The sequence below is a fragment of the Magnolia sinica genome, chromosome 7, assembly GCF_029962835.1.
Source record: "Magnolia sinica isolate HGM2019 chromosome 7, MsV1, whole genome shotgun sequence".
NCBI lineage: Eukaryota > Viridiplantae > Streptophyta > Magnoliopsida > Magnoliales > Magnoliaceae > Magnolia > Magnolia sinica.
This window is the reverse complement of record NC_080579.1, coordinates 6,630,045-6,642,440: the sequence shown is the minus strand read 5'-3', so window position 1 is coordinate 6,642,440 and position 12,396 is coordinate 6,630,045. Positions and strand designations below refer to the sequence as shown.

Sequence of the window (12,396 nt, the reverse complement as noted above, 5' to 3'; positions counted from 1 at the left end):
GAATCGGAATACATGTGATTGGGTCCTTACTCATGCCTTGGTGGTAGACTCGCAAGAGTTTCAACATGAGGTCATGGGTTTAAGTACCCATTATGGTGAAATCCTACTGTGGTGTGGGTGTTGGGTGTAAAAAAAAAAAGTTCTTGTTTTCAACCCAAACCTGACTTGAGGACCTTGACGGCCTAATCTAACCTGACTTGAACTTGGGTTGGGTTTGGGTTGACCCAAATTACAGCCCTACTTATGTATTAGGATTGTACAAAGATTTGAATCGTCCATGTTCTCAATACTGCTATAACTATAAGCTATTGTATGCTAAAAATATATAATTTTTATTTGCAATGTTGCAAATTAATTGACACACTATGTTGGTTCAAATAATCCATTCATCCTATGTTTCTTAATATGGCCCATGCAGGGCCCAATGAAGCAAGAAATTATGTGAGTGGTGACATAGGGCCAAAAAAAAAAAAAAAACCTTAGTCAACTAATAACATGCTTCCATGTCTACCTCTATTACACTTGGGCTGTTTGTTTCACTAGTTATTGTGTTAAGGTAAAGGAAATGTACAATGAATATAAATTATTTTATCAAACTCTAGACAACATCTTTATTTGACAGACTATTCCCATGTTTGAATTATGGATGGTAAAATTGTAATAAAAACATTTTTACATTATTTTAATGTGAAGTGTTTGAATACAAATTCCTTTGCTTTTCTAAAACACATTGGCAAAATTGGTCAGTGATTTCTCGTGGTTGGTTAAATAGTGGTAAATTCGTAATGATGACACATTTACTTTACATTAACAGAATTGGTAGTTGGTCCACTAGATTATTCTAGTGTGTTACTTGGTATGTTGCATTTACATGGGCCCATTAGATAAATGCCACCAATTTGCCTTAGCATGTTTAAGTTGGCAGTTCACTAGTGTTAGATGGAGAATTGGATCTTTTTGTCATAAAGGGCTCTTAAATGATTGATCTGGACCATCCATCAGGTTCACAGCACTGTATATAGTTCGCGATGAAGATTCACAACCATCAAAGCAGCCTTTTGTTTTCTGTCCTTGACATGCAAATGGACTATTAGGATCATGCACAGCAAAATAAAGTCCAGCCATCAATATGAATAATCCATTCGATAGAGTCTACTTCAATTAAAGTAAAAAGTGTCAAAGGTAAGGATCCACTAAGTATTATGGTGTGGCCCACTTGATCAAATGGATGTTTTTTTTTTCCTTTCTTTTTGGAAGATACATATATATTTTTTTCTTGAATGGTTTTTCCAAATAAAGGAATGGAATGGAATGATATGATCTGGAACCAAGGATATGTGTATGTCCTTACCTTTGACAAGGATGGTCAATGGCTTGGACAATCCTAACCGTTGATCTGATATGTGCCACCGGGTATCAGATTTTGTGAACTCTCTGTTTGGAAGCCAAATGATGGACAGTTAAAGAAAAGGATCACAATGGAGTGGTCCCCATCCACCTCAAGTATTGATAATGATGGGATGACTTGGATCTTCTAATCAGGTACGGGCATGGCCAATTTGCAATAAGAACGGTTTGATCATGGTTGGGATAATAAGTCATGGGCCCCACTTAAACCAACTGATGATTTTCACGGTACTCGTTGCTTCAGGTTCCTCTTCCAAGTAGAGCACATCAGAAGATGCCTTCGAGGGAGGAGTTCCTTTTAAAGGTTTATAATTGGGTGGGAATCCCAACACATTTCAAAGTAGATTTTTGAAATTTTAACTAGTCATAAAAATGCTAGTGGACTCCTGACAACCATTCATTGATTATGAGAGATTAATGATACATGTAGTCCGATATATGCTGATTTTAGCATTGAATGATATTGGTACACTTCACCTGTACACGACTTTTTTATTCTTTTATTTTTATTTTTTTTTACACACGCGCACACACCCCGCACACTCACGCTAGTGGAATTTCAACACCTATGGATACTCGAATCCTTGACTAGGTGTTGAAACTCCTGAGAGTCTGCCACCCGAGCAAGAGTAAGGACTTGAATGTTCACCTACTCACCCATGACAAATTGACTTAGACCCATGGTTAAAAGACTCGGTGACTTGGATTGACTTGGCCGAGTATGGGGTGACTCTTGGTGTCGATCCAAAACAGGTCTCACCTCAAGATGCACCCAACTTGGATGAGTGGAGAATTCAAAGTAGGTGGCTATGTGGGGCCCACCCATGGTACGTATCCAAGACCCATTCCATCCATAAGGTGCACCAACTCAAAGACTGGCTTTTAGCCCTAAATCCCTTCAATTTCGATTAAGGTTAGCTACCCCAAATCTATATTTGTAGAATGTTTCCGAAACTCAAGAATTTAGAACCTCATATATTTCAAAATAATTTTCAATTTTCAAAATTCAAGCCCAACCCAAAAGGCCTATAGAGTAGGCAAGGCCTATATGAGGCTTAGCCTAGCCCACTAAATAAGCATTCCTAGACTCTTGTATCCATCCAAAGGATGTCATAGTTAGGCTTGTCATGGTCTTTAGGTTGGGTTCAGGTTGAAAAATACCAACCCAATTTGTGCAAATTTGGGTTGGGTTCAATTGATCAGATACTGGCCAGGCTAGGACGAGTTGAGAACAATTAAACATATTTGGGTTGGGACAAGTAAAGTACTGAGGAATTCAGGTTGGGCACCTTGGGTTGGAATTTGGGTCAGGTCAGGTCCTGTTGTGGTTGGGACAGGCTTGGGTTGACCCCTCAACCCAACCCAACCTACCTGAGTTGCACGTATCCATTTCGGTAGATCCTTTTGAACGTGGGACAGTGGGACCTATCATAATTTTGAGGAATCCACACTGCCGTTCAAATTAAACCCACCACTAGCAGCAGGAAGCAATGACACCTACCATTGCACATGCTCTGATGGCTCACCTCTCTGTATGTGTTTTATAGTGCTCTGGCAAGTTTCTGCTGGAGTCTACCTAAGGATGAGATTTTCGTAGACTAGAAAGTCCAAGCACAGAGATGCTTTTGAGCTGGGTCATGTTGATTAAAATCCATGATGGTTTCTTTGTGTTGGAAACCAGTGATGGTATAGTGTAGAACATTTATATACATCTGTACATGTATGCCTTTATATCCTCTGGATAAATACATGAGAGACATTTATATATGGTGAGGTCTACAAATGTCTTAAAGGCCCCTATTCATCCATATAATTTTCTCATTCTTAATGAATTACAACACTATAATTTCCACCTTATATCTGGAGAATTACATAATATCACACAACAAGGAACAAATCTTCACTGATTGATATCTTATTACATCCATTACAATTGAAAAGATAAATAAACAAGACTGCAAATTAAAATTATTAAAATAAAAATTAGAAAAATAAAATAAAATAAAAAAATAAAAAAAACCAAACACACAACTGCCATTGAATGATATCCATGCCATTTATCCATTTTTCCAACTCGTTTTATGGCATGGTCCCAAAAATGAAACTGAACTGAAGTTCAACTGGACCACACCATGAGAAACCGTGGTAATTGAATGCCCACCATTAAAAACTTCCTGTGGGCCACGAAAGTTTTGGATCAAGCTCATATTTGTATTTCTCCTTCAACCAGATCCACGTGACCTTATCAACAGGTTGGATGGTGAATAAGCATTAGAGTGTCATTATCCCTGTTGTTTCTCGCGGTGTTGTCCAGTTGAGCTTTGGATCTTCTTGAGTTTTGTGATCAAGCGCTAAAATGAGCAGGAAAAATGTATGCACCGCATGGATCTAAAAATAAATACATCAAAGTCGCCCCCACGGCGCTCAACAAATCATCACACTACGACATGCGGAGATCAGAGATATGTGCAATCTTGTGCCTGTCATCTCCACCCATTTTGTACCGCTGCTTCAAGAGTGGACAACCGACGATCTGCAATTCACGGAGCATGGGGAGATTCCAGAGAGGTGGTAGCTCTTCGCATTCGGTGCAATCAGACAGTTCGACGCTGATTAGATTGGAGAAAGAAGGATCCCCCATCCAATCGGGAAACTTGGAACCTCTGTAATGCCATATCTTCAACACTTTCAAGTTTGTATGGGGTTGGAGTCCTTGAAGCACCACCTCTGCTCTCCTCTTCTCTTCATCTCCCACTACCTCTCCATATGAATAGGATAAGATAAGAGTATGAAGATGCATCTTCTCATTCAATTCTGCCTGCTTTGCTTCCTCCTGACTTGACGCCTTTTGCAATTGGGATATATAAAGAAGTCCCCGAAGGAGTTTAAGGTGTTTCAGTTCTCCTAACTCACATCCATCGTTACCACCCACAATGAAATCTGTTAACGTCTGAAGAGAAGTTAGTCTCCCTATCCCTTTGGGTAAGTACCCCAGCTCCGTACCTCTGAGTTCTAGATGTCTGAGGCTAATCAATTTCCTCATTTCTCTAGGCAGTCTTTTTAGGAAACGACAGAAATTGAGTATCAAGCTCTGTAAATTTTTGCAAGCAATCAACTCCTCGGGTAACTCCTCTATCATTGAGTCAGACAAATCGAGATATCTCAATTGCTTCAACTGTCTTACTGTGCGAGGTAATCTTGAAATCTTAGTTCCACTCATCTCCAATGCCCTAAGGCATCGTAAATGATGAAATAAATTGTGGAGGACACTGCAGCTTCTTACTTTTTCCATTTCCGACATTTTCAACAATCGCAAAGCAAAATAGATCGAAAGCTCTGACTCTGGGAAGATTAGCAATGTTCGCAACTTGTGGACTTTATAAAAGCTGGATGGAATTGAGGTCACTTCAAATGCACCTGGGCCAGGGAATGGTAAAGAAGAATGGCGGACCTTGTTTAGGTTAAAAATGGCCCTTTGTGTGATCTTCATAATCGAACAGTCATTTCCTGCAACAAATTGCGCTAGGTCATGAACTAAATCATGCATCTTGCACTCGAATATTTTATCATCAACCATTACTGCATCTTGGAGTAACGAACGTTTTAATAAATCATCAAAATACCCCCCACCAATTTCTTCCATATCTTTGCTTGTGTCGGAGCCGATGAAGCCTTGTGCCACCCATAACTTAACTATTTTATCCTTCTCTATCTCCCAATCTTTGGGGAAAATAGAGCAGTATGTGAAGCACTGCTTCAGAGCAGGAGGCAAGTCGTAGTAGCTGAGTAACAAAGCTGGTAAAATTCCTTCCATGACATCAACTAAATTCCATATTTCGCTTTCCAACACGAGCTCCCACTGGCTTCTCGTCGTTCTCGACTGCATGGCACTTCCTAGTGTCTTTGCTGCAAGTGGTACGCCTCCACACTTTTTTACGATTTTCCATCCAATCTCTTCTAACTCCGAACGCTCTGTTGTACTCCGATGCTCAAGCGCTTCACTGCTGAACAATAACCAACATTCGTCATCTGATAAGGCCTCCAATTTGCACATGTGGGTGTTTCTCATCGCCCTTGCAACATTTTCACTTCGAGTGGTTATGACAATTCGACTCCCTAATGCACCAGCTTGGAAGGGAAGTCTCAATCCATCCCATGTCCTACGATCTTCACTCCAAATGTCATCAAGGACAAGCAAGAATCTCTTTGAATGCAAGATGTCGCGAAGGTGACTTTGCAACAGGTCCAACCCTTCAAGATTACAAGGAGACCCTGTTGCGGATTCTATCATTAATTTCGTAATCCTTTTCACATCAAAATCTTCTGAAACACACACCCAAATTTTCACGTCAAAATGCCTCTTGACTTCCTCATCGTTGTAAGCGAGCTGAGCAAGAGTGGTCTTGCCCAAACCCCCCATTCCAACGATAGAAATGACGACAGGGACATCAGTTACCTCCTGACTACTCTCCCTCAACAGAAAGTCGAGGACCTTTTTTTTATCGTCTTCTCTACCGACAATCGACGATCTGTCAACTTGAGAACTTGTTTCTCGCTTTCTAATTTCATGCTGCCTCACTACAGTATCCACTCTCTCCCTCTCTCCACTAGCTACACTAAGACCCAATTGTCTCGCCTCTTTGGAAATATCATCTAATCTACCCCTTGCCTCCTTTATCCTACTTCCAATTCTATGGCGTAACATTACATGTTTAAAGCAAGTAACAGGGGAGAGGAAGCTTCTTACATTGTTCTTGCTGAAACAGGACACATCACCTTCATCGGCTGCTTGTGATCTGAGAGTTTCCGTCGTCCACTCATCTATTATGTCGTCCACATCATAGGCCACATCTTTGATCTTCTCCAACCAAATCTTCACTGCTTTGTTCTTCAATCGCTGAGACTCAGCATCTTCAAGCATTGCTTGAATTGACTTGAATGTACTGGAAAGCTTTTCAATATCGTTGGTGACACGCACAGACATAGCCACCTCATCTACAAGAACATTGCCCAATTTCTCTATTGCAAATGAGACCAGTGCATCAACCATGTTGTTTGTTTTTGGTATTGATGGGAAGAAGGGAGGAATTTGAGTTGAAGGAGGTGTAAATATAGGAAAAGGAAAGGACTTTTTAAGATATGGAATGGAGGAGGAGGAAGGGGGTTAAGGGTAGTGAAAGATACAAATGCTGTTTGCAGTTGTTGGTATAACTCAAATTCAAATGCATTTTATATGAAGTGTTTGATTGAATGTATGTTATTTCATCTACTCTTTACTCAATGATTGATCCAAAACCTTCCCTCCACTTCAAGTTTAAATAGTTATTCTAAATAAAGGAATGGAATGATAATATGATCTGGACCCAAGGATTTGCATATGTGCTTAGCTTTCACAAGAATGGCCCATGACTTGGGCAATCTGGACTGTTGATCTGATGTGTTCCATGATCAGATTTTCAAAACTCTTGTTTGAAAGGTAAAGAAAAGACAATGGGAATGGTACCCATCCAACTCAAGTATTGCTAATGATTGGATGACTTTGATGTTCTAATCTGGGTAGGGGCCTGGTCAATCTTAAATAAGAGCCATTTGATCAATAGCTGGAGTAATCACCCATGGGCCCCATTTGAACCAACTGATGCTTTGCAATGAGGTTTCCATGGTATCAGCTGGTTGAGTTTCCTATTCCAAGAATAACGTGTGATCAAGGTAAGAGAAGATACGGCAAGGAAAGAATTCATTTTAACCAGAATAAGAAAGATCCATTCCTGAATCAACCAGAAAAGGTTTTATACTTGGGGTGGGAATCCCAACATATATTTCATAACAGAATTTTAAATTTTTAAATCTTTCACCAGAAAGATTCTTGGCAAGGTTTATAGTATTGGCCGAAACTGTTACATGTAGCTCGCTCTGTGCCATTTTCAGACTAATGGGAGTAGAATCACTTTGATTTCAATTGAGTTTAGTTACCCAAATCTATTTTTATACTGTATCAATAAGAATTTAGAACCTCATATATTTCAAAATAATTTTTAATTTTCAAATTTCAGGCACGGCCCATAATACCTGTGTTAGTACTAGCCTAGCCCAATAAATAAGAAATCCACTACTCTATTATCCATCCAAAGAATGTCAATATAGTTAGGCCAGAAGGTGGTGTGATGTATAGGGCTTGTAAGACACTGACCTGATTTGAGCAAATATGGATCGGATTTGGAACAATTACATGTATTTGGGCCAGGTCTGGTTTGAGAACAGAGGAATTCGGGTCAGGCACCTCAGGTTGGAATTTCGGTTGGATCAGGTTGTGAGTCAGGTCCTCTTGAGGTCGGGTCAGGTTTGTGTTGGGTTGACCCCTTAACCCAACCCAACTTGCCCAAGTTGCACCTCTAATGATTTTTTATTTTATTTATTTATTTATGACGACAGGGTGTCTCCATTCCTTTTTAAGATGAGACTAATTCCTGTGGATGCATGTAATCACTTGAAAACCACATGCCTCGGGTAAAACATGGAGAAAGGAATCGAACTTGCACAGGCAAACCACATGCACCCCAATGATATAAAGCCTTTTATACATGAACAACTAAGTCTTGGTCTAATAACTTGTCAGGGTTCAAAACTCATGTCTATCCCCAACCTATGGGCCATTAGCCTTAGCAAAAGTCCAACCCAAGTGGGCTTGGACATGGGCTGGACCCACTTTCACCCCTACCTAGGGTCAAACTTTTTTCGGGCACCATTGTAAGGGAGTCTGCCTAGATCAAGTCAGCTTGATTCAGATAAATCATTTAGCGTGCCTCATTTTAAATAGGTGATATGTTGTAAATTGCTCCAATTTGTCAACGATTCTACTCATGTATCAAACATGTTTACTAGATTAAAATGAGGAGAACATTAGGGAATGTGAAACGGTTTTAAATTATTTGAGGGGAGTAGCCAATCCGTTTCCGCTTGGCAGTGACTTGGATTGGGTGCTGAACCCACACCCACACCACAGCTTGTTGGTTTGGCAACGTTGAAGGGGGAACGGATTGCACACCGACATGACATTGGTGGTGTGTTGACGTCAAGTTCTGTGGGCCCCATTATGATGTATTTTTTATATCCACGCCGTCTATCTATTTTAAGAGATGGTTTTAGGGCATGTGCCAAAAAATGAGGTTGATGCAAAGCTCAAGTAGGCCACACCACATAAAGCAATAGGTACAATGACACCCCCTCTTGAAACTTTCCTAGGGCCCACTGTGATATTTATTTGTCATCCAACCTTTTCATAAAGTCACATGCAAATGGATGAAGGGAAAACACAAATATCAGTTTGATCCGGAACTTTCGTTGGCCCCGAGAAGTTTTCAATGGTTGGCATTCAATCACATTGATCTTACAGTGTGGCCACTTGAGCTTTAGATCTGCTTATTTTTTAGCCCATACACTAAAACAATATTGCAAAATGGATGGATAGGGTGAATATAACTAATACATAATGGTAGCCTATGGAACTTAGTGACATCTTCACACCAACAAGGTCGTTGACACTTGGAAAGCCTTCCAAGCTCCTGAGCTGGGATGCTAGGTGGGGCCACCGTGATGTTTGTAGAAATTCATCCATCCGTTTTAAAAGGTCATTTTAGGAGATCTAAAATTCAAGTAAACTCAAGTGTGGCTACACCATATTGAAATTTAGGAAAAGAATGTAAACATTGGGACTCCGAACTTAATGTTGATATGCCATCCAAACCCTTTATGAGGTTATTATCACTGGGATGAAGTGAAAACACTAAAATTTTGCGATGATACAAATGTTTTATCGATGGTCACTGAATCCCCACCGTTCCTCTTGTGTGGCCCAATTGAGTTTTGTATCCTCTTCAATTTCAGTTGCATGTTCTAAAATGAACGGATTGATAAGAGCAGGAACTTGGGGGTGGATTAGGTGTTACCTGCGTAATAGCTCACCAGGTGTTACCCCTACCATAGGGCCCACCTTTATAATCTATGTGGTCCATCTGTTCCTCCAGCCCATTGTAAGTAGGGATACCAAAAATTATGCAGATTCAAAACTTAGTTGGACCACACCATAGGAAACAATGGTAATTGAGTACCTCATCATTGAAAATTTCAAACATTCCGTTGTAAAGTTTTCATAATGTTTATTTACAATCCAACCTATTGATAATGCTAATAAGATGTAAAGTTTTCATAATGTTTATTTACAATCCAACCTATCGATAATGCTAATAAGATATTGATAAAGAAAATGTAAAACAATCAAATTGATTAAAAACTTTTATAGCCCACAAATGTTTTTAAATAATTATTCATTATTGTTTTTATTGGTATGGTCCACTGAAGACCTGGATCTTGTTATGATCTACTCTCACATCTTAAAATAAAAAAATATATAAACAGTGTAGATATACAAAAAATACATCAAAGTAGGCCCACGTGATTAGGGTAACACCCGCATCTGTTAGCTGGGTAACAGCTAATCCGCCTCTGGTGAAAGGATGTTGGGTGGGGCGCATCAAGATATTTGTGAGAAATCCATTCTCTTCATTGTTTGTTTTTTTTTTTTTTTTTCTTTCATTTCAAGACTTGCCACCAAAAATGAAGTGAATTCTTACCATTGAAACATTCATGAGCTTCATCTTGATGTTTAGGACCCGTTTGGTTTTAAGAATTACATGTAAATGAATGCAAATAAGTCATAATTACTTTTACCTCGTGTTTGAAAAAGGGAGAAATACTTCTCTTAAATGTGTCTCGAAAATCAGCGTATACATGTGTGAAATCGGACGGAAATGCATGGTGGTAAAATTTGTGGGTCCCACAATCATATATATGTTTGATCCGCGCCATCCAAATGTTTTACCATCTCATTTTAGGGCATTGACAAAAAACTGAGGCAAATTATAATCTTAATTGGACCACACCAGAGGAAGCAAGGGAATAATGACTTGCACCATTCAAAACTGAAACCTTCCTAGGGCCCATAGGGTTGTGGGGCTGTCATCCAACCTATTCATAACGTCACATATACATGGATGAAGGATAAACATAAATATCAGCGTGGTCCAAAATTTTCATGGCCCACGATAAGTTTTCAATGGTAATCGTTCAATTCTCATTGTTTCCTCTGTGTGGTCAACTTTAACTTCACACTTGCCTCACCCTTGAGGTTATACTATAAAATGAGCAAGTAAAATAGATGGACGGCATGGATTAGAGATATACATATCACTTAGCCCCACAATTTTTAATACATTCATTGTAGCTTTTTTCCATCTTGGAGCTACACTCTCCAAACATGAACAGCCAATGTCGCTGCAATGGAGAGCAGAAGACGGGAATTACCAATGTAAATAATAAATAAAAATGAAAAAGGCATGTCATGAAAACCATTTAGAAATAAAATCACATAAAAGGAATATATATATAATGTGATACAAAACTTTTATAGTAATGAGAATGTTTCAAGAGTGCTCACTGATTCCACTCGTACGTACCACTTGAGTTTTTTATCAAATTTATTTTTAGTTGCATGTCTTAGAATGAGCTCTAAAAACAGATAAATAGAATGGATTTCTTACCAACATCTCGGTAGGCTCATTCTTGCGCAGTAACTTCATCCACGTCCCCAGCTTGGTGGGGGAAGAGGATTGGCTGGCGTACCACACACCACCCTAGCTGATGTGGTCACCTGTCGTGCCGAGACGAGCGCTGGCGGTCCTCGAGCTCCGAGTTGTACGAATGGTTCAAAGGAGATCAAAGCAACATGGGCTCCACACTGATTTAGGCGGGCCCAAACCAACTCCCGAGACACTTGATGCGACAGCGCAGAAACGGTGTTTGGCTCGTCTGCTTCTCTCTCGCACACGGATTTCCTGCTAAATGCATTTGCAGGAAGTTCTGAGCTGGGAACCAATGTGGGGCTCATTACGATGTTTTTGATAAATCCACTATGTCCATTTTTTTTTAGCTTATTTTAAGACAAGAGGCCAAAAATAAGTCGGATCCAAAACTCAAGTGGGCCTCAATAGAAAACAAAAAAAGTATGTAGGGAAATTCATACCGTTGAAACCTTTCTAAGGTCAACAGTGATGCTTACATGCCATCCATACCGTTCATCACGTCATTCATACTGGGATGAACTGAAAACAAAAATACTACCCTGATTCAAAACTTATGTGGCCTCGAATATTTCAACTGAGGACATTCAATTCTCCTTTTCAACCCACTTGTGTCTTAGATCTGATTATTTTTGGCCTCTTGTCCTAAAATGAGCTCACAAAGCGGATGGATGTAGTGGATTTATTAAAAACATTATGGCAGTCCCTACATATGTTCCCAGCGAAGGAATTTCCTGTCAAAGCCTCTTGCAAAGATCGCTCTTCCAACCATGAATTGCCACCACCGACTTCCATGGTGTCAGGACTAGAGAGCTACGAATTGCCACCACGACCTCCATGGTGTCAGGACCGTCTGCCTACCGTCATACATGCATTTCAATTATGCTTTATATCTATTTTGCTAGGTCATTTTAAGTCATCAGTCAAAAATTGAATAATATCCAAAGTTCAAATGAATCATACTGCAGGAGACAACGAGGATAGTGAAGTATAGATTCATGAGTCCTCACGCATGACCTAGTGGTGGACTTATAAGAGTGAGAGTGTCTGCATTAAAAATAAAAATAGTACATGTTAAAACTTTTCACTGAACTATGATAAAGCTAAGATAGGCTAGGCTAAAATAAAATAAAATATAAATATAATGCACGCGTGCACACACACATATATATCATAGGACATGGAATTCTTCTTCAATTACTTCTTTTATAGCTTATCGACGCGTTGAAACTCTTGTTGGATTTTCTTGTTGATTTTAGATCATTCACGACTATGCTATATTTGGTTTGTATTGGAAAGAAATGATTCTAGTCAAATCGAAAATTGTTGGCTTCTTGAATCCTCTTTTCGTGGC

General features: G+C 39.5%; 2 protein-coding genes across 2 annotated transcripts in view; both read right to left on the bottom strand.

The window, feature by feature from the left end:
- The window catches only part of LOC131251960 (putative disease resistance RPP13-like protein 1), a 91,559-nt gene extending 85,441 nt beyond the window's left edge, over positions 1-6,118 (bottom strand). The window contains exon 1 of the mRNA XM_058252939.1: positions 5,987-6,118. The gene's annotated coding sequence lies outside the window, so the exon portion shown is untranslated. The remainder of the gene's footprint in view (positions 1-5,986) is intronic.
- Positions 3,848-6,589, bottom strand: LOC131251956 (putative disease resistance protein RGA3). Its single transcript, XM_058252937.1, has one exon. It carries the CDS (start codon positions 6,455-6,457, stop codon positions 3,848-3,850), a length of 2,610 nt encoding a protein of 869 aa, XP_058108920.1. The 5' UTR covers positions 6,458-6,589.
- Between the last annotated feature and the right edge of the window lie 5,807 nt (positions 6,590-12,396).